Genomic DNA, 21,820 nt, shown 5'->3' on the forward strand with positions numbered 1-21,820 from the left:
CCATCAGTAGAGTAAGATATTGTTTGAAATGTGACTTGAAGCCGTTGACCATGCCTCCTGACCACTGTGAAGTGTGGGTACTAATAACAGCCACCAAATTCCAGCCAAAACATGACTTTTTATTATTATTATTAGTATTATTATTATTATTAAAAACAAAGTACAGAATGATAATCCCTCCATTTGTTGTAAAATTGTTTTCAAGATTTACAAGAGTGGCTAGGTTTACATATGTGGATTATTCTGATAGTTCCTGCTAGAGTTCCTTGCAATACTGAGCTATCTTCTTCTGAATGCTTCCCCTCCATTGTTGTGCCTCAGCTTCATTACGGGTACCAGGTGTTGATAGTGACGATGAGACCAAGACTCCTTCTCCATCACCTCATCATGGTCGCTCTCGGCCTCCTTCCCTCATCGCCGACTCCTCCTCTGAGTCCGATGAAGGTGATGCCAGGGGAGAGGTGAGATTTGAAATTCCGTGTGTTCAACACAGGTAGACTTTATGGGCAAAGAACCTTTTATGGCTAAATAAGAACAAAGCCTCATATGAGGGTAATTTGAGTGCCTTTTGTACAGAATGTGAATTGGAATGATAATGAGAATCATTTGGTGATTTATATTTTTACAGATGTTTGACATTTATGTAGCAACAGCTGATTACAACCCCACCATAGCCAGCAAAGAGTCCATCTCTTTGAAAGAGGGACAGTATGTTGAGGTGTTGGACTCAGCTCATCCACTCAAATGGTTAGTCCGGACTAAACCCACTAAAACGACACCATCCCGCCAAGGCTGGGTCTCACCTGCCTACCTGGACAAGAAACTTAAAGTATGTCTGAAACATGTCTTAAATCATTATTCTTCAGTAATTTTAAAGGTGATAGTGAAAATATTTTCTTCCAGCTCTCTGCGGATACGGCTGACCTTCCAGAGACGAGCACAGAAGAGGTCTCAGAAGGGGAATACAAAAGGAAATTATTGTTAGTGAAATATATCAACACTTACCAGGCAGTTACTGGAAGAAGAAGATTGTATCATAACCATTTTTTTATGTCTCCAGCCAAATGATCCAAGACTTGGTTAATGGTGAATCAGAGTTTGTAAAAAACATGGACTTCTGTACCTCCCATCATCTGGAATACACAGACAGCCCTGACGCACCAGCTGAGGTCACCAGCCAGAAGGAAACCATATTCAGGAACATCAATGATATCAGTTGCTTCCATAGCAAGTGAGGTCACCTCTTGATGTTTTAACTAGATTACTGTATATCAAAAGAACATTAAGACGTTTTCCCTTCTAAAGAACATCATAAAGGACAGTCAGATTACTTGGAGATGCAATCTTACTTTCATATTATTTATTTAAGGTCACTCCTCCCTAAGTTCAATGACTGTGAAACAGATGATGATGTTGCCATGTGCTTCCTGAAGAGCAAGGAGGGCTTTGAGAAGTACCTCCAGTATCTTGTTGGTCAGGGTCAGGCTGAATCTGCTGTCAGTAACAAAACCATCCACCGCTTCTACAAGGTAACCTCAGACCTTACTTTGATGTACTGTACTGTAAGTAAGTACTACAGTAAATAATTCTATTTTGTTTTTTGCAACCTTGTAAATATCTAGATGTTAAGATGGCTATTAACATGCAATGATATTAAAATGTTGATGTTGTAGGAGTACACAAACAATCTACAAGCCACTGCAGATCCTACAGACCCCCCTGTACGTAGCATCAACTCCTGCCTGCAACTACCCCTGGACAGAATTCAGAAGTACAAAGATGTCCTCAAGGTGTCAGATTTGAAACACAATTTGTGTGCAGTCCTGTGTTCTTAGAGCAGGGGTGTCAAACTCATTTTCACTGAGGGCCACATCAGCATAATGGCAGATGTAACTTATTAATATACCGGTAACTATATGTAACTCAATGTAATAAAAAATAATTCTAAACACTCCTTAATAATAAATAACTCTGAATTGATTACTTGATCACACTTTTGACCTACTTTTAGACACACTGACCTTTTAGGCTCTTGCAGGTCACATAAAATGATGTGGCTGGCCACATTTGGCCCCTGGGCCTTGAGTTTGACACATTTGTTTTAGAGGAATACCTTATTTGCATTTGTAAAGGTACTGAATTCCCTTCTTCGATGTCTGAAGGAGCTCATACGAAACAAAGCTAGGAATGGACAGAACTGCTGCCTTCTAGAAGAAGCTTATGCCATGGTGTCTGCACTCCCTCAACGCTCTGAGAATACCCATCATGTGTCGATGATCGAGAACTATCCTGCCACACTAGAAGTATTAGGAGAGCCAGTTAGACAGGTACAACTTATTGTGATGTTTTTGATTATCACAATAAGAAGAAGCATGATTAGGTATGTTTGACATTTAAAAATGATCGTTTCTCACTTTTAAAACCAGGGACCCTTCCAAGTGTGGGAAGGGGCACCGGGAATTAGGACGTCCTCTAGAGGTCATCACCGCCACGTCTTCCTGTTTAAGAACTACTGCATCATCTGCAAACCCAAGAGAGACAGCAACACTGATACACAAGCATATATCTTTAAGAACATGATGAAGGTCAGATTGCTAAACTTTCCACTTTGTGGTCATCTTTCTAGATAAGGAGACTAACAATTCTGCATTTTCTATTATATTGCAGCTGAATAACATTGATGTGAATGAGGCAGTGGAGGGTGACGATCGTGCCTTTGAGATCTGGCATGAACGTGAGGACTCTGTGAGGAAATACACACTGCAGGCCCGAACAGTTATCATCAAGAATTCATGGCTGAGAGACCTCAGAGAACTACAACAACGATACAGCATGCTTGCATGGAGTGAGTGGGATCCAGAATCAAACTAATAGACATATTATCTTTGTGTCTCTATCTCCCTTTTATCAACTAGAATATATTTTTCTGTTCTCAAACCTCAACAAAAGCTCTGAGATCAATGTACTTTTACAGGTCCTCCTGACTTTGAGGAAATACTGGCAAACTGCAGAGCAGAGCTGGGACAGACTGTTAAACTGGCCTGCAAAGTAACTGGCGCACCCAAACCTACAGTCGCTTGGTACAAGGGTACGTTATATAAATATATACATATATAATGTCCTAACCATGCACTCTATTGGAGTAATGTTTCATGCTGTTAGCCAGAGATTGAGGCATGTGATGCAGAAACTGCTGTACTGATTCTTTTGATGACTGAGAACCTGCACAGAGTACTGATTCTTTTGTTGGATGCAGATGGACGTACAGTGGAGGCGGATCCTCATCACATAATCATTGAGGATCCTGATGGTTCTTGCACATTGATCTTGGATAACATGACAGCAGATGATTCTGGCCAGTACATGTGCTTTGCCACAAGTTCAGCTGGCACTGCGAGCACTCTTGGCAAGATCACAGTCCAGGGTACGTGGCATACAGTGTAAAATAAGTTAATATTTTTATAATTATAATACAGCACAGAAAATCAGTAATTGGTCTTTTAAATTAAGTAATAGATATTTTCAGCCAATTTATTCTGGGAACATTAAGGCAAATTAATAGTAATTTAACTGCATCCAAGATTGTTCCAGCACAATATTCTAATGACTAACCTCTACAGTGATTACATTATAGTTTGTCATATTTCTTGTAGTTCCTCCTCGTTTCGTGAATAAAATGAGGAATGCTATATTTGTTGCTGGGGAGGATGCTCAGTTCACTTGTGTCATGCAGAGTGCCCCCAGCCCCAAAATCAGGTATGTATACATACATAGATGTTTTAAAACTGTACATCAGTATTATTAAACTCAGGGGGCTCTTAGAAATTACTTTAGCCATGTATGTTAAACTCATCCTCTCCGGATGTTTGTACTTGTTTATGGTAAAGATGGTTCAAGGAGGGCAGACTGCTGACTGACCAGGAAAAGTATCAGACCTACAGTGAGCTCCATAGTGGACTCCTTGTGCTGATCATAAAGAACCTGACAGAGAAAGACCTGGGACATTATGAGTGTGAGGTTGGTTGACGGTAAAATATCTTTGAATACTTTTTATAGCATTGACGTGATCTCAACTGGTCAGTCATCTAATCTAATAATGGCGACTAGCTGTGTACAAGCAGCTGATATTAATTAGCATAGACAACATCAGATACTAAAAATATGTTCCCTGTTTGCCAGTTGTCCAACCGTCTTGGCAGTGCCAAGTGCGCTGCTGATTTAGTTGCCCCATCTGCTGTGGCTCGCACTGGTGAGCAGTCCGCCACTATTGAAGGTAAGAACTTACATGAGTTCCTTACAAAAACAGATGAGCTTTTAATATAAATTTAAAAATGCACAATCAGTTTACTTCAACCTTTGGCTTTGTTAATACTCTTTCATTCTTCTTTTCCATTCAGTTACAGAGCAGGAGACCAGAATACCAAAGAAAACCGTCATCATGTAAGTATAAGCAGTCTACAATTATCTTTCTGTTCTGTTGGACATCAGGTCATCTCTACACAACTTCTTTGCGTACTATTTTACCTCAGAAAGAAATTTTATTGATATTAATACAAAATAACTTACTTTATTGAATAATTTAATTAATTTACGTAGAATATTGAGGGGTGGCAGTAGCTAAGTCCACTAGGTATTGGGTTGGGGATCAGAGGGTGACTGGTTCAAGGCCCATGTGAATCGGCATGTTGGAGTGTGAACTGGTAGTGGAAAGGTGCCAGTTCACCTCCTGAGCACTGCTGAAGTGCCCTTGAGCAAGTCGCTGTCCCCCTACAAGATTCTCATATGGGCGCACCATGAAGGAGCTGCCAGCCGCTCAACCTCTCCTCTGTGTGCTTAAAGCTCTCGTGTGTGTGTGTGTGTGTGTTCCCAGGGCCGTGGCGCACACACACACACACACATACAGTAATGCTCAGTAATGCCGATTCTGTGAAATTGAATGAATAACTGTGTTCAAAAAATAGCAGTGGCTAGTTCAGTAAGGGAGGGCTTTAAATCTGTGAAGAACAAAAAAGTGTTAACAGGTAGTTTACATTTAAGGATCAAGGCAACTGACATTGCATACGCTGGCTTTGCATTTGACCCGAGAAACCGATGAAAATTGGTCGTCCAAGACAATGTTGTGATGAAGAGAGTTTTTTAATCAAGAGATGGATAAAAGAGAGGAAAACCTACTAAGAAGTGCAGAAACGTATAGGCTGTTCAGCTAAAATGATTCAAAATGCTTTAAAATGGCAGCCAAAACCAGAGAGACAAGGAAGAAAAAGAAAAACAATTTTTCGAATGGATCAGAGAATATCCAAACTGGCAAAGGCTCAGCCAATGATCAGCTCCAGGAGGATCATTCAATACTGCTATTTTTTGAACATTACATTTTGTGACTTTGTGTGAAATATGATAAAATGTAATTACTCTTTCCAATTTTCTTTCTTTGAAATAGAATGTGCAGTGTCCCCAATTTATTTGCGTTCATTAAAGTACATTTTATTTGAAGAAATTTGACATTTACTCACCTTTTTAAAGGCACTAATATTTTCAGTACAATTGTATATATATAGTAGGGGAACAACGAAGTTTTCTTTCTTTCTAACATCAGGAAAGAGCTAGGAAATGGGTTTTTGGTACTAATGTTCTTATTATGTACTATGTATTTATTATCATCATTGGGGTGTTGTTCTTACCTGGCAGCTTTTTACTGCAGGACTTCACACAGCTTTTATATTTGGATCCAATGATTCTTATTACGGATTCGTTCATGTCTCTGCTGTTCCTTACTCTTCCTACCAGTGAGGAGATTATAACCACTGTGGTGAAGAATCCAAGCATGAGGAGACACAGGTCACCCGGGTTGGTCATTACTGGAGCCCACCGCTCAGAGACCTCCACCCCAGAGCCCTCTACAGCTAGGCTGAGAAGGATGGCCACTCCAAGAAAGACCACCATCCCAACCCTCTATGTCACTGAAAGTGAAGGTGCTGAAGCCAGAGTAATGGAAAGCAAGCCCAGGTGGGTTGAGGTAGAGGAGGTAATTGAGTATAAGGTCAATAAATCCCCCAGACTACCCAGAAGGAGAGGTATCTCACCTGCAGGCTCTGACCGTGCAGCCACTCCTTCCAGACCCAAAAGGTCTCCACCAGAAAACCCAAACTCTAACAATTCCAACAACAAACTGGTGGAGAAGGCTCAGCTGCAGGGGGATATCACCAGCCCAACACTTTCCTGGGAAGAAGAGGAAGGTGATGCCAGCTCTGATTCTGTCTCTGGACTCACCGGGGACTCTGTTGAGCTCTCATCTGTCCTCACTCCAGTAAGAGAGTACAGTGAGGACCTGACTGATCAACAAATTGTCACCTTTGAACCAGATGATGTAGGAGACGATTCAATCGGGAAGCAGGAGGCTCAGTTTCTGACACATGGAGATCGCATCCTCACGCTAGAAGACCTGGAGGATTACGTCCCAGAAGAAGGAGAGACCTATGGCTCCCCCAACACCACTAACTCTGCTACAGAAAAACCCTATGAGATCTCTGTGGTCCAAAGGGAGATAGGTGGGTCTGTAGTTGGACAGCCGGTGCTCCTCAATATGGGGCGGCCTGTGGCCGTCCCAAGACAGAGGAGTGGCTTCTTCAACCGTTTTAGGGAGCATCTCTCTGGCAACCTTTTCTCATCTGCCGCCTCCCAAACCAGCCTAGCCCAATCCAGTCCAGAAAGGCACGTCCCTATTCAAGTGAGCCATGCCAAGCTGGAAGTGAAGCCCTCGTACTGCTCTGAGGTGCAGAGAGTCGAGGGTGGGCAGCAGAGCTTTAAAACCAAAGTGTCAACACAAACATATGACTACACATCAGTGGGCAAGCCAGTTACTGTTCAAATCAGTGATACATGTTATCAGAGCCAGCAGTAGCAAAATATTTTAATTTGATACCACCAATTCTTAGTCTTAAATGAGGACATTTCTGCTTACAAGACAAACATATCCTAACGCAAAGAATATTTATTTCATTTGACAAACCATTCCGTTTTGATGCTTCCAATCAGAAAAGATCTCTTCCTCTGGGTCATTTTCTCTCAAGGTGTTGCGGTCAGATTGTTTCTATGAACTAGTTAAGTTGGCAAATGAAGGTATGTTGCAGTAAATCAGTCTCAATCTGCTGTTTCAACTACGCTATGACATATGAAATATATGAGTAAAACACAAAACATTGACATGAATAATTTTACAAGAAAAAAAAAGAATCTTTTAATACAGAAACAATGAACCCTGATAAATATTAACTGATCTAAACATTATCAAATGGTTGTTTTACTACTGTACCTTGTAAGATTTATCATCAGTTACACTTTTTCAGTGCTGTGAATTCCTGGAGCAATAACGTTAATGGCCTTCTGTCAGGTCATGTCTATAAATTTAATGAAGTATTGCTATGAATTAACTAATATATGCAGCATTGTTTCATTTACTGTTGACAACACAGACTTGATGGCCAGTGTAGTCCTTGGGCTTTAATTTAAGTTCAAATTAACGTGGTCATATTTACTACTTTATCTCTTCAGAATGAATTTATCAGAGCAATCAGGTTCATATCCTGTTTGAAGTCATGTATCTAGGTTTGACTGCATGTTCATTATCCTGAAAAACATTTCATGCTAATTATGAATGAAATGTTGTTGAACTTTGTAGACAGTTCTGTGCCTGTTAATGCCAAGCAATTATCTGTTAGGTCACAAGATGATCATAAGCAACTGATAGATGAGTAACAAAGCGTACTTGCCTTAAAGAAAGTATGTGCATTTATTCAGAGTAACCAGATCTGTATCACTTGGGTTTGATTGAAAGCAAATGGTTATGAGAAGTATTGAGCTCACGGAATTTACTACCTTGTCATGGCAATTTAAGAAGAGTACAGTAACTGTACTAGATTTGTGGTGTTTGTGTTTTTCTGTGTCGTTTAGCCAGTTAAAAGTGTAATGGTATTTATTAATATTTAAGCACTAACATAATGTAATTGCTTATCTTGTACATGTGTAGTTTTTGAAAAAGGTTTGAGTGCTTGGTGTTAAATCTGAATTAAACAAAATGTACCACAAATAACTATAGCCAGATTATTTCACTCTTTCCTATTTACAGCTGACAAACTGATTATTCCCTCAGTCTTCTTCATCTTTGTTTTAAACATATTTCTTCTGCTGGTTGTTTAATGGACTGGATGTTTAATAGACATTGTAATGACGTGTTTAAGAGAAAACATTCTGATATTGCGTCACAATAGCAAGGACATAATTATAATAAATTCCTTCGTATAAATTGACATTAAAAACCTTTATGCATTTTAATGAGTATAATAACATTTAATAACAGTATTGAAGTGGACATGTAAATATTGACAACCTGGTTTGTTTTGGAAAAAACATAAATTACAGATTATAAATACAAAACTTTCACCACTTTAGTTCAAGCCCTCATGTTCCCCACCAATCTGCTGTAGTGCTTAAACTTCGCCCACCTTAAGTCTGCTCAGACCTGTAGAGACAACAAACGCACCGTCTTTCAACAGAATGGACCCCAGAAATAGTACCCGTCGCACTGTAACAGCCAATAGGGATCCAAATAAACAGTTAACTGTCTCGTCCACAGTCAACTTATGAGTCATCTAAAGAGTAACTTTACTCGCTGCCTTCAAACACCATGACTACCCATTAGTCCAGGTTAGCAAGGGGAAAAGATGCACATCATGTCAAGTAAGCTTCACTGGAGTATCGTATGCGTCATATAAAATAAAAAAATATGCAAAGCGCTTCTTGCCAGCAAAAAAATGCTCGACTTTACAAAATGTTATGATTTAGTAATAACCACATCTAAAAAAACAAGTAAAACTGACATATTTGTGAATCTGCTAAATTGTGTGAGGTTCACAGACCACAATCTGCGGGAATGTTCACAACTGGAATGGAGGCCTGCAGATGTGTTGAGGAGTGGCTGGATGGGAGTAAAAACGTGTCAAAATTCTGCTGTCTCCTATGAAGACACCTTGGTTTTCTTGACCATATTAATTTCCTAGAAAAGAAGAAAAACACTGAAATTATATATCAGCTAATAAAACGATCAATCTGAAATAATAGATTATAAAAAGGTAAAGCAAGACTATTGTTTAACGAGCAGTGTCAAAGGTTGGTAATTGTAAATCCAGACCAATATAATATTAAAATTTGCCTTAATTTCCCCAATGTCTTCTCAAGTCCAAACCTTTGACATGATTTGCAGACGTTCAAGTCCAAGTGTCAAACTAACTGACAAATTCAGATTAATTGCCAATCCTGTCTGTCTGATGTTAGCTAAAGTTAGCCACCACAAACTGCTGGTGGTATAAAACTGAGTGAGACTGCAGTCAAAACCACTGAAGCTAAGCTAAGCTTCATCTTCCTCTTTTCCTTTCGATTTTTCCCTTCAGTGGTTGCCACAGCGAATCACTTGCCTCCATCTTACCCTGTCTTCTGCATCCTCTTCTCTCACACCAACTACCTTCATGTTCACTTTCGCTACATCCATAAACCTCCTCTTTGGTCTTCTACCAGACCTCCTGCCTGGCAGTTAAAAACTCAGCATCCTTCTACCAATATATTCACTATCTCTCCTCTGGACATGTCCAAACCATCTAAGTCTGGCCTCTCTGACTTTATCTCCAGAACCTCTAACATGTGCTGTCCCACTGATGTACTCATTCCTGATCCTATCCATCCTGGTCACTCCCAAAGAGAACCTCCTCATCTCCATCTCTGTTACCTCCACCTGTCTCCTGTCTTTTCCTCAGTGACACTGTCTCTAGACCAAACAACATCGCTGGTCTCACCACAGTTTTGTGCACCTTTCCTTTCAATTTAGCTGAAACTCTTCTATCACACATCACACCGGACACTTTTCTCCCGCCGTTCCATCTTGCCTCTACTTTCACATTAAGCTGCATGTCCCTCCTCTGAATCATGTCAACCAACTCTTTACCTTTTCCTGCCATAGTTCCAACATTCAACGTCCCTACTCTCAGTCCTATACTCTTGGCGTTCCTCTTCTCTCTCTTCCTACAAACACACTTTCCTCCTCTCCTTCTTCGACCAACATTAGTCCAATTTCCACCGGCACCCTGTAGATGAGCAGCATCGATGGCGGTCATTGTTAACCCGGGCCTCGACCGATCCGGTATGACAGTCATAGATTTGATTCGCATGTTTGATTTGGCAAACGTTTTATGTCAGATGCCTTTCCTGACACAACCCTCTGTATTTATCCAGGTTTGGGACCGGCACAATTAGACACTGGCTTGTGCCCTCTTGCGGCTACATCAGTAAGCTAAGCTTCGTCACTCTTACATATTGCTGCCATGCCAGCAAGCACTGTGTAAATAAGATTACAGGACCGAATTAGCCACTCAAAATTCACAGTGAATGTTCACTCAACAAGTTACAGCAATTGTACATTTCACGTTGTGAAGCTAATTATCCAACAGCACCTGAATACCACCAAAAACATAAAAATCATAATGCAGTATGCATTGAATATGCTCTTGGCCATGTTAAAGAAATGTTGGAGGGCCATCCATGGAAACTTCAAAGGTCAAATAGTCTTGCTTTAACTAATTCATGTTTACATCCTTAACACTTCCATTCAGTGTGCTATGGTACAATAATAATGTTCTTGATGCTGATCACGACAACTGTCTTCTCCACTTACCTCCAAAAGAGCATGTTTTAACTGCTCATATGCTTCCTCCAATTTATCATTGACAATTATGGTATCAAACACACCAGGTTCTTTACCTAGAAAGAGATATAGTCAAGTTGTTGTTGTTGGTTTTTTTTTTTTAAATGTTGGTTGCTGTTTTTGTGCAAATAACTGATACATTACTTACTTAACTCCATATCGACCATGGCTGCTCTCAAACGCTTCTGGAGGCTCTCCTCTGACTCTGTCTTTCTGTCCCTTAAACGTTTTTCCTGAAATAGTTCAACAAAGTCAGTGTTTAGAAGACAAACAGAAGAGCACTCCTGGCATCCAACCTGTATGACCAGATATGTGAAACTACAACAGCAAAAAAAGTCACACCCAGGAATTCCTTAGTGAAATAGTTTCTTTCTCTGCTTACCAAGATGGTCATGGACGGAGGCTGAATGGAGATGTAGATGGGATTGAGGTCTGTTGTTTTTATGTTCTTGACACCCTGCATGTCTATGTCAAGTATACAGATGAGGTTCTGGGCTTGAACAGCTTGGACAGCAGCTTTACTCGTCCCATATAAGTTCCCAGAAAATTCTGCACTCTCAATGAAGTCTCCATTGTCAATCCCTGCCTGCATCTTCTCCCTAGTAACATAATGGTAATCTGAAACAACAACAAAAACAAACAAACAACAATGCAGATAAATAAGGCTACAATAATGTTGACTTTATTCATGGTAGTCGTTACAGTGGTAGAACACAGGTTACCTTTCCCATCCTCTTCTCCAGGCCGAGGATTTCTTGTTGTATCTGAGAATTGACAAGACATTCATGTTATAATTCATAATTAAGAACTACTATATAAATAAATTATTATATAATATATAAATTACATAAATATATTACACATATTTTATATTGCAACTAATTTGGTATTTTTGATTCTTTATCATGAATCAATGAAAATAATCAATCTGTTTCAAATTAACAAAGAAATACAGTTGATTACATGAGTGACATTACAAACAACTTTATTCACATTTCCCAACACCTTCAGACTTCAGATAATCTTGAAAAACCAGCGTCATGCCTGGCCAGAACGCCACCCAGATTAAAATGTAGTGAAACAAAACTGCACACTTACGGGACACACTGAAGCCGAAGACATTGTCAAATTCTGTCATGAGCTTCTTCAGCAGAGTGCTCTTCCCGGCCCCCGACGGGCCGCTGAGAACCACAGGCCTGGGTCCAGCCATAGCTGATGGACAGGATAATGTTAATGACGAGAGGAGATTTCAGGAATGATATACGTAGATGAGTGGCTGGACCAGATTGCTCTGACATGAGTCATGAAAGAGCCAAACCAGTCTGTGACTACATACAACGTTTGTGTGACAGCAGAAATGTGTTTAAACAAGCCTCACTCCAGTAATCATCAGAAAATGATTAGCCAGCGGAAAAAGCTTGAAGGGAACCAAATGATGAGGACACATATCCCATAGGAGCATAGGCAATCAACTGGTTGGAAAGATGTGAGGTTACCAAGGAGCAATTTAGTCACTGATTGGAGAACCCTACCTGATTGTGATGGCTGGAAATCGCAGAGCGGATCAAAAATACAAGAACCTCCGAGATTTTTTTCTAATATTCAATGGAAAGACCATCTTTTGGAAAATCATGTAGCCATTAAATTATTGACACACATAAGAAGAGAATGTGTAGTATTTTTGCTACTTCTAAATATCTTTCTATACTGTGATAAATTGTTACAACTCAGCCCATTTTGGGAGAACTGTAACATAAAAAAACAGATATTAAAGGTTGAAATAAAATTATTTAATGAACAGGGTATTGTTTTAAAGCCCTACACAGAGGGAAGACTCACAAAAATTACAACGCAATGGTTGATATACGCTTCTCAGACAAAAAAAGCAGCTCTGGTAGCCCTGTTTACTAAAAAACATAGCTAACAAATATGTCCAATGTCAAAAGAAAAAAGGGAACAAAACCTACCATAGCCTTGAAATAAAACCTATCATAGCCTCGAAGAACAAGTGTACACTCATAAAAAAATGGTGACCAGCAGCCCCATGTCTTGTAACTAATAGATGCTCGTAATTTGTAGACAAATTTTAAATAGCTAGGCCTTCTTTCATCAAGTGGTCATAAAATGTCATGCAATTTCGCAACCAGAAAAGCAAGGCGGACATAAAAGACATAAAAACTGCTGCCGAGCATTTGAAATCAACTTTGTATTTAAGGTCTGCCACTCTGATCAAAGCCGGAGGACTGGACAAAGAGAAAGCACGCCACACCGGATGGAAACCGGGGAAGGAAGAGGAGCCAAGACCTGAGAGGAGTGAACCAAACAGAGACAACACAAAGGCCCGCATGCAGGCAGTAGCTCAGTCTACTAAGTCTTGGGCTTGGGATCAAAGGGTGGCCGGTTCAAGACCAATGTTGGGCAAAAATAGTTTCAGAGTGTGAACTGGCAGTGGCAAGTGCCAGTTCATCTCCCAAACACAGCCACGGCGCCCTTGAGCAAGGTCCGGTCCCTTTAATAAAATTCTCATTGGGGTGCACCATGAAAGAGCTGCTCTACCTCCCCATCACCCTTGTGTGTGTGTGTGTGTGTGTGTGTGTGTGTGTGTGTGTGTGTGTGTGTGTGTGTGTGTGTGTGTGTGTGTGTGTGTGTGTGTGTGTTAGGGGCCTGTACCCACACATATGCGTGTGACTAACTACCAGTGTGCTAGAGTGGACAAATAATTTCCCCTACAGGGGATTAATAAAGTTCATTTAATTTCATTTCATGCAGGGCTGTAACATATATCCACACAAGCTGTCTTTCGTTCCCAACATTAATTACTCTGCAAGTCCCTCATGTAAAGAATTAATAATGCCTGTGCTCATCCTTACCTTTCCTCACCACAGACAACTCAAGCAAACGAGGAACACAAAATAATTAGGAGGGTATGATAGCATATCGCAAAACAATGCAGGACAAAGAAGACAGGGGAAGAAGGTATGGCTACGCTTTATTCCTAATGTTTTATTCCTTCTATTAGTTTTATTCCTAATGAGACATGGGGAAAACCCTTGCTTGTTTTATATTTAGTCCAGATGTTAAGACATTCTTCTGAGTTTAGAAGTCTTGGGAAAGTCTGACAAAACTCATCAAATGCATAATAAAATTGCAGCATCAAAGATATCAGCCGTATTGTCAGTGGTTACTACTTACGTGAAGTCAAAAATCAAACACGCTGGTAATTTGTCCAAAAATTAGGTAATCCATGAGACATCATGACATTCAAATTAAATACAGGCATATGCGCCTAGTGCATGTTTTGAAATGAAAGCGGATTATTCTGTAAACCTAAATCTCAGCGTCCTATGGTTTCTTGCCCCCAGACAAACCAGATTCTGTGAGGTTTGCTCCCCAGGTGCAGATGACAAGGGCCATTCTTCATTGGCTCTTGAACATGTCCATAAAAAGCTCCAGGACTAAATAAAGGTGTAAGGAGTTTGTTTCTAAAGTTGCTGTTTTTATTTGTACACTTTACATTGACTCCCTACTTCTACTGTATATAGAAAATTTAAAATAATGATCATTTAATTTTTTGTTAGTTTGACAATAAAATGAAATTTTTAAAAATCCCATAAGAGGATCTTTTTTCTTTGTTCAAAACTAAATCAAAACCAAAAAAATATGTCATTTATAATGATTTGCAACTTTGAGGAGAGTTCTTATCTGCAGAGGTTTGATAAGATTTTAAATCAGTTTCAGGTAATACATGTGAGTTGAGTTTCACTGACATTGTTTGGTTTCTATTTTATTATACTACAGTATTATATTATAGTTTACAAACTTTTATGTAATTCCACTTATTTCTTGCCTTTCATTGCTATAATACTTGAATAAGCGGCAATTTCATTCATATCTATACTTTAACTAAATGTAGAGGTGTAGATAGATGGTATATTCATTACAGATATAGAATAAGTATGTACAGTGAAATACACAGATGGACGTTACTAATAAATATGAAATTTTCAAGAATGATTGATCCATCATTCGACTGGCCAAGGTCAGAAATGGGGAATTGTCATAACTGATTTAGTGATGCATCTAATCACTACTTACATCGTTTTGCAGATTGTGCAGAATAGGAAATGACATTACTCATCCTGATGGAAACAATTATCATTCTAAGATCACACAAGATAAAGACAGGCACTACAACATCATTTGTGACATGTCAAAACTGCAGGATATTCAGCAATCATGGATGGAAAGGGCTTGAGTGTCTTTAGATTCCTAATTGCTTATTAATTTTCTGCAAATCAATCAATTACTGTAATATTTTTGACAGACTGAAAAAATGGCAATGTTTAATAACATTAAAAAAGACTTATTTTTACTCATTTATAAAATAAACAGATATTTTTTGTCTACAACTTGTCAGACTAACATTTCTACTTCAATTAAGTAATTTGAGGAATTCCATCCATCCATCCATTTTGTTAGCGGCTTCTTCCGCTTTTGTGGGCTACGGAGTTTCTGGAGCCTATCAAAGTGGATTTCAGGCAAGAGGTGGGGGGACACTACGGGTGTGTCACTTTTAGGAATTATCAAGGATAAAATCATGAAAAAAATGTTTAAGATAATGTTAATGATGCTTTAACTTGCATTTATAACTGAGAAAACAAAACAATAAACTCAAAAACCTTACAAACTTGCTGCGTGCAGTCCAAAACTAATGATATAATCATCATTTAGTAGTTGACAGAAGTGTCTACCACAAGACACTTATTGGAAGCAGCACTGTACTTAACTTAAACATGTGGGTTACTGGCAGAAAGCTAAACTGAAATCATGTGAAGCCTGCAAGTGTGTGTGTGTGTGTGTGTGTGTGTGTGTGTGTGTGTGTGTGTGTGTGTGTGTGTGTGTGTGTGTGTGTGTGTGTGTGTGCGTGTGTGTTCCCAGCTTGTGAAAAATGATCACTTAATGCCTGTCCTTTGGGATTTTTTTTTATATATCATCTGTGCATAACTTGGTGTTAGGTATATTTGCAGCAACTCCCACCATTTTATATTTTGGTGGATTAGTATAAACTTTACTGTTCACGTGCACTCTGGTTGGGTGCCCAGCATCTTTTTAGTGTGCAATACTTGTGCTATACTTGTGCTGTGCAATGACAACTAATCTTAATCTGATCCCAACATTTCACGAACAATTGGTAGCCTAATCAGTAGTAATAACTTTGATGGTTGAAGCTGTATAAAGCACAATGTAATAACAGCAGCAGTGTTTTGGGCATTACGTTCAAGTGACTCTCTTGTTTAATCAGCCTAATTTAGTGGTGTCTTATCAAGATCATTTTATCTTTTCACATGCTTGCGCTAATTTTATCTACCTAGCAGATAAAGACATTGAAATGTGCACTTTGACTCAATCTAAAAAACAATATTAATGCTCTCATCTGTGTGGAGAACTGAATTCATGTTTTAAAGCACAATAAAAGAAGGTAAACGAGGAAAATGTGAGTTTGGTGTGAATTACTGTAGGGATATGGAATAATTTTTTAAGTTATGTACAGTAATTAAACTAAAGTGCATTGGCTGACTTAAAGATGCTGAAGTCCCTCCGGGATTATTAAAGTATCTATCTATCTATCTATCTATCTATCTATCTATCTATCTATTTAAAAACACATGTGGTGAGGTTTACTTTGTTGCACAGCATACACAGTAAGAGTACGAATGATCTAAAACTGCATCACTTTGTGCTTCAACGGATAAACTTCCGACTTATTGACCACAATGGCAACCATCTTCCTTAACGTAGTAAAACACACCTATCACACTGAAGGGAATGAATGGCAGTATCAGCTGCACTGTTATGGCACACATTTCACAGAACAGAAAAGGGACAAATATCATCCATCCTACCTGACAGCTGCCTGTAAAAAAATCTCATGAACATCAGGAGTTATGTTAGCCCGAAGAGTCCGACTCTTTGGGATTTTCTGCTTCCTCCGCCCCGAGTCTTCGCTGTGACTGCCATTATGGAAATTTGGGCTACCTACGTCATCACTAAGGGCCAAAACATTAACATGTTACGTTCTGTGATCGTCGAAAAAGTGCGCGACAAATCACACATCTGTGAATAACAAAGGCCAAAGAGTGATTTATACAACTGGATTAGTTTTAAATATGAGTATGTGTTCTAATCCGGTAGCTGCAGTTCGTTCATGAAGATAGCGATACATATACAAATCGCCAGGCACCGCTTATTTACGTTCGGCTAACCGGGTGGGTTAGAGCTGTGTTCAGGGCCTGTGTTAAAGTCGCGCCGATCGGTTGATTAAACGGACCAGTCACGTAATATTTTAGTTTCATATTAGCTGAAAAAATGTTTGGCTCTTCGAGATCTGGTGGGATCAGAGGCGGTCAGGACCAGTTCAATTGGGATGACGTGAAAGTTGATAAACACAGAGAGAATTATCTCGGTAAGTCTGAACAGTAAATTCGCGGCCTTGTTCACGCTAAGCTATAGCTTGTTAACTTGCAAACAACAGAAAATGCTTTAAATTTTAATTATTCACCACATACTCAGTAAAATTCTTCACCATACCTTTTTTGGTAAGGTCCCTCATTAGTTTAGGGTGTTTTCTCTCGGTTTTGGTCCAAACTTTTAACAGCGTGTCCGAATATTTATTACTTCCTCAGTCTGAACACGTAACATTAGCTATCCCACTATGTGTGCCCACGGCTCTGCCAATATGGCAGCAATGACTTGTACTACGTAGGACCTGCTGCTGTGATACGAAGGGATGCATAAAATACATGGCTTGTTAAATACATTTCACTCTAAACACTCTTCACTTTGTTTGATGAGCTGTCAATAACACATATTATATCAAAAAAAATCAAATGTCACAAATCTGCAGCATTGCTATAAGTATGATGGGACCAATTGGTGATACTGAGGAGAGGATGCGATCCAAGTGTTTCAGAGTGAACTGTCATTTACAAATATATTCTTAAATCATGTCATCAAAAAGATGACATGATTTTTTTTTTTGATTTTTTTTTTGAGCAGTAGCTCAGTCCACTGGGTCTTGGGCTGGGTACCAGAAGGTGGTGGTTCAAGGCCCATGTGGGCCGGCAGTGGAGCACCGCCGAGGTGCCCTTGAGAAAGGCACTGTCCCATTCATGAGTTGCTCATTGGAGGAGCTGCCCGCTGCTTTCAGGTCCTTTGTGTGTGTTTGTGTGTCACGGTCCTGTACACATATATGTGCATGTGATAAACAACAAAAAATAACAAACACCAGAGCTGACAAATAATTACTCCTTCAGGAGATCAATAAAGGTGATTTCTCTCATGAATGACATTCTTAGAGTTGCTAAGGATCGCTAAAGTTTGCTTAGGTTGGATACTTCATCCTTGGGTTTTAGTTAAAAACATGAGAAAAGTGATAGATCGATCAATAGTATTATACGTGGATGCTGACAAAGCAATTCATAATTAACTCCTTTATCCAACACCTACGCTGTAGCTCTGAATGGCATTAAGGGGGTCCTATTATGAAAATCGCACTTGGTCCTCCCTAACCTGACCAACTGCTAGAATCTGGTAAACAAACATTTCCTGCATCAATTGAGTTATAGGAATTCATGGCCTGGACCCAAAACGATCGGATTTTGCTAGTGTGGTATTTGTGACATCACAAAGGGCGCTCTGTGATTGGACAGATTGACGATATTGATTGGTTGACATACCCAAGGGCATGTCAGAGCTACACACTGAAAGTTCCTCACAAACTGTTGAACTCAGTTAGCATTTGGCTAACTATTTAAGTCCACTTCAGCCATGTGTGTGAGTGTGTGTATGTGTGTGTGTGTGTGTGTGTGTGTGTGTGTGTGTCCGCCCGAGGCTATCCCCAGCACCACCAGTTAACCAGTTGCACATTAATTACTAATTAAGAACAATTGTCTGTTTTTTGGTGAATGAAATCAGCTTTAGTGATAGGAGAGCTGCATGTATCCACACACACACACACACACACACACATAGATACACCAGAATACAAGAGAAAAACTTGTATTCTTGTATACCGGTAAAATCCCATGATTCATTAGTTTGCGTTAGCTTAGCTCCTGTGTTATCCACAGGAGCTAAGCTAACGATTTTAGGAAAACACAGTTTTAATTATGTCACCCGCCGGTCTCATTGTGTTTACACAATGGAGGTGGAGATAGGGAGCTGAGAGCTACGCCTCATTAAAACAGCTTTTGGTGGCGGAGGAGAATTTATCAACATTCAATCAAAGATATTGATAAATTGTCTTTGAGGCAAGACATTTTAAATACAGTGTAGTTGGACATCTGGCAGCTGAGTGACATTAATTAAAAAAAAGCATAATATGGGACCTTTAATGTCACACGACATTAGACTAGTGTTTCGAAAATGTTGATGCTTGCACATCTCTATCAACCACTTTCTCTATTTTTCCAGGAAATTCTTTGATGGCACCCGTCGGAAGATGGCAAAAAGGGAAAGACCTGACATGGTACGCAAAAGACAAAAAAGGAAACAGGATTTTGTCAAAAGATGAAGAACTTGCTGCCGTTAAGGCTGCAGAACATGAGGCTCTGATGGCTGCTCTGTACGTATTGCTGTCTGTCCGTCTCTCCCTCTTTCTATCTTTCTATCTCTCTCTCTCTCTCTCTCTCTCTCTCTCTCTCTCTCTCTCTCTCTCTCTCTCTCTCTCTCTCCGTCAGATGCAAGTGTGGAGAGACAAATATAATTACATCTTCTTTTCAATTCTACATCTAGAGGGCACAAGAATATAAAGAGGCAACCAAGTGGTCTGACCAAAGAAGTATGACTCTTTGTTAAGCTTTGATTTCAAGCTCATATTCTTCTTCCTTAAGAGTGCAAAATCCTTTTAATTTTTCTAATTTTCACACCAGGACCTTGTAGATGTTTACAGGAGGGAGGAGGTTGATGGTGAAGAGAGGGATGTGGACCGTGTCTCAGGCTTAGGAAGCTGCAGGTAAAGTTAGTATTTTTTTCTATTATATAGAAAGTTAAAAATGAACAAATTGGCCAAATTATAAGAACAGCATGCAAAAAAACCCAAAAAAAAACCCTCACTATAAAAAGTATGAAGAGAGCCACATAGGAAGTGTTGATCACAATTCACAATACACTAACATCAAATGGTTTTCAAAAAAAGTTAATGTTCCCCGACCTTAAGGGTTCCTATTGGTTAAAGTCCCGAAGTAATGTCATACAGAATTGTATGCTGAATGTTATCTTGTCGGTTAAATGTTGTTTGGGTAAAAAAAAGATAGGTATATATGAATTGGCTTCTAATATAACGTTGTCAATACTCATATATAATATTGAAATTGCAGCAGTAGCCAAATGTTATTTTCTGTTCTATCATTGTAAAGTGTTTATAACTTTTTTTTTGACACCTTCAGTGCAGGGTCAAGAAAAATGGTTCTTTCCCAAAAGGAAAAGGAAGCAGCTAAAATAGGCTTGCCCATTTTTACTGTAAGTGTTTTTTAAGATTCAGAGGTTCATGTTGTATAAAACAGTTTGATGGATGGAAAAAGGATTTTTGAATTTATCTTGTTATTCTGTGACTTGATTTATTATTAATGAGAGGTTTTCTTTATAGCACCACAAAACAGAGACTTGTCCAGAAACCTCATTAAAAAAAGAATCTCAAAGTGTAGATGAACATAATGTGGAGCAAAGGTAAGTATGCAGTACTGTATATATTGTTTTCCTTACGCAACATATTTGGGCAGACATACTGATCTAATATATCTGTTCGTTGAATTTTATGTAGATTCCAGTCATGAAATTAGAATTTTTCTTTTTTAACTTTGTAGGCATGAGGCCAAAAAAAAAAAAAAAGAGAAAAAGAGCAAAAAGGAGAAAAAAAAGAAAGAGAAAAAGAAGAAAAGGCAAAGACGAGATTCATCATCGTCAGAGTCAGATGGTGACAGAAAGAGGTTGGTTCACCTATGCTCTAGGGATGACAATAGTAACAAAAGTGTACCTTATAAACACTATTATTTTCAAGATACATAAAGATACTAAGTTATTGTTCAAAATGTGTTTTGTCCCCTGTATTGTTGACAAAGTTACAAATATAACGCGCAAGGAAGAAAGGTTTTTCCTTTTAAAGCACTAGAGGGTACTAAGGAGCTGCTCTACACAACTTTACAAATTTGAAGCGTTTGGATTACACGATAGATTATTTAAATGATGGACGACAGCAAGTTACCAGATCGAACTTGTTGAATGTATAGAAAGGTGACCTCAGAGGTTTCAGTCACGTTCACTTCCCACTATCATTAAATGTTTTTTGGAGATGCTACTACAAAGCTCAGCCTCTTGTTCCTCAGCCTCACAACATCTTTGCTCTTCAGGCAAAGAAAGGACCACCATCATCCTAATCCATCATACTATAGTCAGACTGGAGCCAGACTCCATGACAACAATTCAAGAGGGGAAGCAAAGGCCGGTCAACAGCCCCATGACCCCCGACCTCGACGGCAGCGACATGACACGGACTCCTCTGATGGGGGGTCTCCTGTCCCCCGTATCCCTGTCAGCCACAAGTCAGCTTCTGCTGCTGTCACACAGAGTCACAGGCGGCGCCGTGACACAGATTCCGACTAATGTCCTCGATAGTCCCCAATTAAAAGACTCATTCCACAGACAGAACGCTCTGCTCAGGAGCTGGACTGCTCCTGAAGCCTTCATTTACCCTGAACAACCAAACCCACTGTCGATGAGAACAGGATTATGTGTCTGATCAACCTACTTTCAAATTATATCACTAAATATCACATTCTGTATTCTCATTGGTTGCAACCACATTATTTAGAATACCATATGAAATAAAATCTTTCTATAAAGCACTTACGATGTATTTTTATTCATGTCTCATGTATTTTAGTCATGTGATGGTGAATTGTGTGGTCTAAAATTAACCTTGAATGTTTCTGCAGGCAGAAACAATCATGTCTTGTGAGCTGCTGAAAACATGAGAGAAAATACGTATAGATACAAATCAGCAGCTGTCTCTTTGGA

At 39.3% G+C, this 21,820-nt stretch overlaps 3 protein-coding genes across 3 annotated transcripts in view; 2 read left to right on the plus strand and 1 right to left on the minus strand.

Annotated features, from left to right (window-relative positions):
- obscnb (obscurin, cytoskeletal calmodulin and titin-interacting RhoGEF b) overlaps positions 1 to 8,091 on the plus strand; it is a 68,103-nt gene extending 60,012 nt beyond the window's left edge. The window contains exons 61-76 of the mRNA XM_068340393.1: positions 322 to 461; positions 629 to 829; positions 904 to 980; positions 1,061 to 1,231; positions 1,370 to 1,529; positions 1,674 to 1,790; positions 2,163 to 2,327; positions 2,427 to 2,585; positions 2,668 to 2,845; positions 2,975 to 3,088; positions 3,257 to 3,424; positions 3,654 to 3,756; positions 3,888 to 4,017; positions 4,180 to 4,273; positions 4,398 to 4,440; positions 5,785 to 8,091. Coding sequence (XP_068196494.1) covers positions 322 to 461; positions 629 to 829; positions 904 to 980; positions 1,061 to 1,231; positions 1,370 to 1,529; positions 1,674 to 1,790; positions 2,163 to 2,327; positions 2,427 to 2,585; positions 2,668 to 2,845; positions 2,975 to 3,088; positions 3,257 to 3,424; positions 3,654 to 3,756; positions 3,888 to 4,017; positions 4,180 to 4,273; positions 4,398 to 4,440; positions 5,785 to 6,898 — 3,134 coding nt within the window. The 3' untranslated portion in view covers positions 6,899 to 8,091. The remainder of the gene's footprint in view (positions 1 to 321; positions 462 to 628; positions 830 to 903; positions 981 to 1,060; positions 1,232 to 1,369; positions 1,530 to 1,673; positions 1,791 to 2,162; positions 2,328 to 2,426; positions 2,586 to 2,667; positions 2,846 to 2,974; positions 3,089 to 3,256; positions 3,425 to 3,653; positions 3,757 to 3,887; positions 4,018 to 4,179; positions 4,274 to 4,397; positions 4,441 to 5,784) is intronic.
- A 208-nt stretch (positions 8,092 to 8,299) lies between these two features.
- guk1a (guanylate kinase 1a) lies at positions 8,300 to 17,619 on the minus strand. Its single transcript, XM_068340391.1, has 8 exons — positions 17,336 to 17,619; positions 16,651 to 16,794; positions 11,846 to 11,959; positions 11,470 to 11,511; positions 11,130 to 11,365; positions 10,896 to 10,980; positions 10,718 to 10,803; positions 8,300 to 9,049 (listed from the first exon to the last, which is right to left on the minus strand). Exons 2-8 carry the CDS (start codon positions 16,682 to 16,684, stop codon positions 9,011 to 9,013), a joined length of 636 nt encoding a protein of 211 aa, XP_068196492.1. The 5' UTR covers positions 16,685 to 16,794; positions 17,336 to 17,619; the 3' UTR covers positions 8,300 to 9,010.
- On the plus strand, positions 16,807 to 21,642 carry c18h1orf35 (chromosome 18 C1orf35 homolog). The gene is made up of 8 exons (XM_068340389.1): positions 16,807 to 17,210; positions 19,220 to 19,370; positions 19,541 to 19,586; positions 19,678 to 19,760; positions 20,194 to 20,266; positions 20,394 to 20,473; positions 20,611 to 20,733; positions 21,154 to 21,642. Exons 1-8 carry the CDS (start codon positions 17,114 to 17,116, stop codon positions 21,404 to 21,406), a joined length of 906 nt encoding a protein of 301 aa, XP_068196490.1. The 5' UTR covers positions 16,807 to 17,113; the 3' UTR covers positions 21,407 to 21,642.
- The last annotated feature ends 178 nt before the right edge of the window (positions 21,643 to 21,820 follow it).

This window comes from Antennarius striatus, chromosome 18 (genome assembly GCF_040054535.1).
Source record: "Antennarius striatus isolate MH-2024 chromosome 18, ASM4005453v1, whole genome shotgun sequence".
Classification (NCBI taxonomy): domain Eukaryota; kingdom Metazoa; phylum Chordata; class Actinopteri; order Lophiiformes; family Antennariidae; genus Antennarius; species Antennarius striatus.

Excerpts from the sequence above, each read along its gene's own strand:
- guk1a (XM_068340391.1), bottom strand. The coding sequence starts at position 16,684 with ATGTTCATGAGATTTTTTTACAGGCAGCTGTCAG. Across the intron at positions 11,512-11,845 it reads CTTCGGCTTCAGTGTGTCCC|ATACAACAAGAAATCCTCGG; the intron begins GTAAGTGTGCAG and ends GTCAATTCTCAG. Across the intron at positions 10,981-11,129 it reads CTCCGTCCATGACCATCTTG|GAAAAACGTTTAAGGGACAG; the intron begins GTAAGCAGAGAA and ends GAACTATTTCAG.
- c18h1orf35 (XM_068340389.1), top strand. The coding sequence starts at position 17,114 with ATGTTTGGCTCTTCGAGATCTGGTGGGATCAGAGGCGGTCAGGACCAG. Across the intron at positions 17,211-19,219 it reads ACACAGAGAGAATTATCTCG|GAAATTCTTTGATGGCACCC; the intron begins GTAAGTCTGAAC and ends CTATTTTTCCAG. Across the intron at positions 19,761-20,193 it reads TCAGGCTTAGGAAGCTGCAG|TGCAGGGTCAAGAAAAATGG; the intron begins GTAAAGTTAGTA and ends TGACACCTTCAG.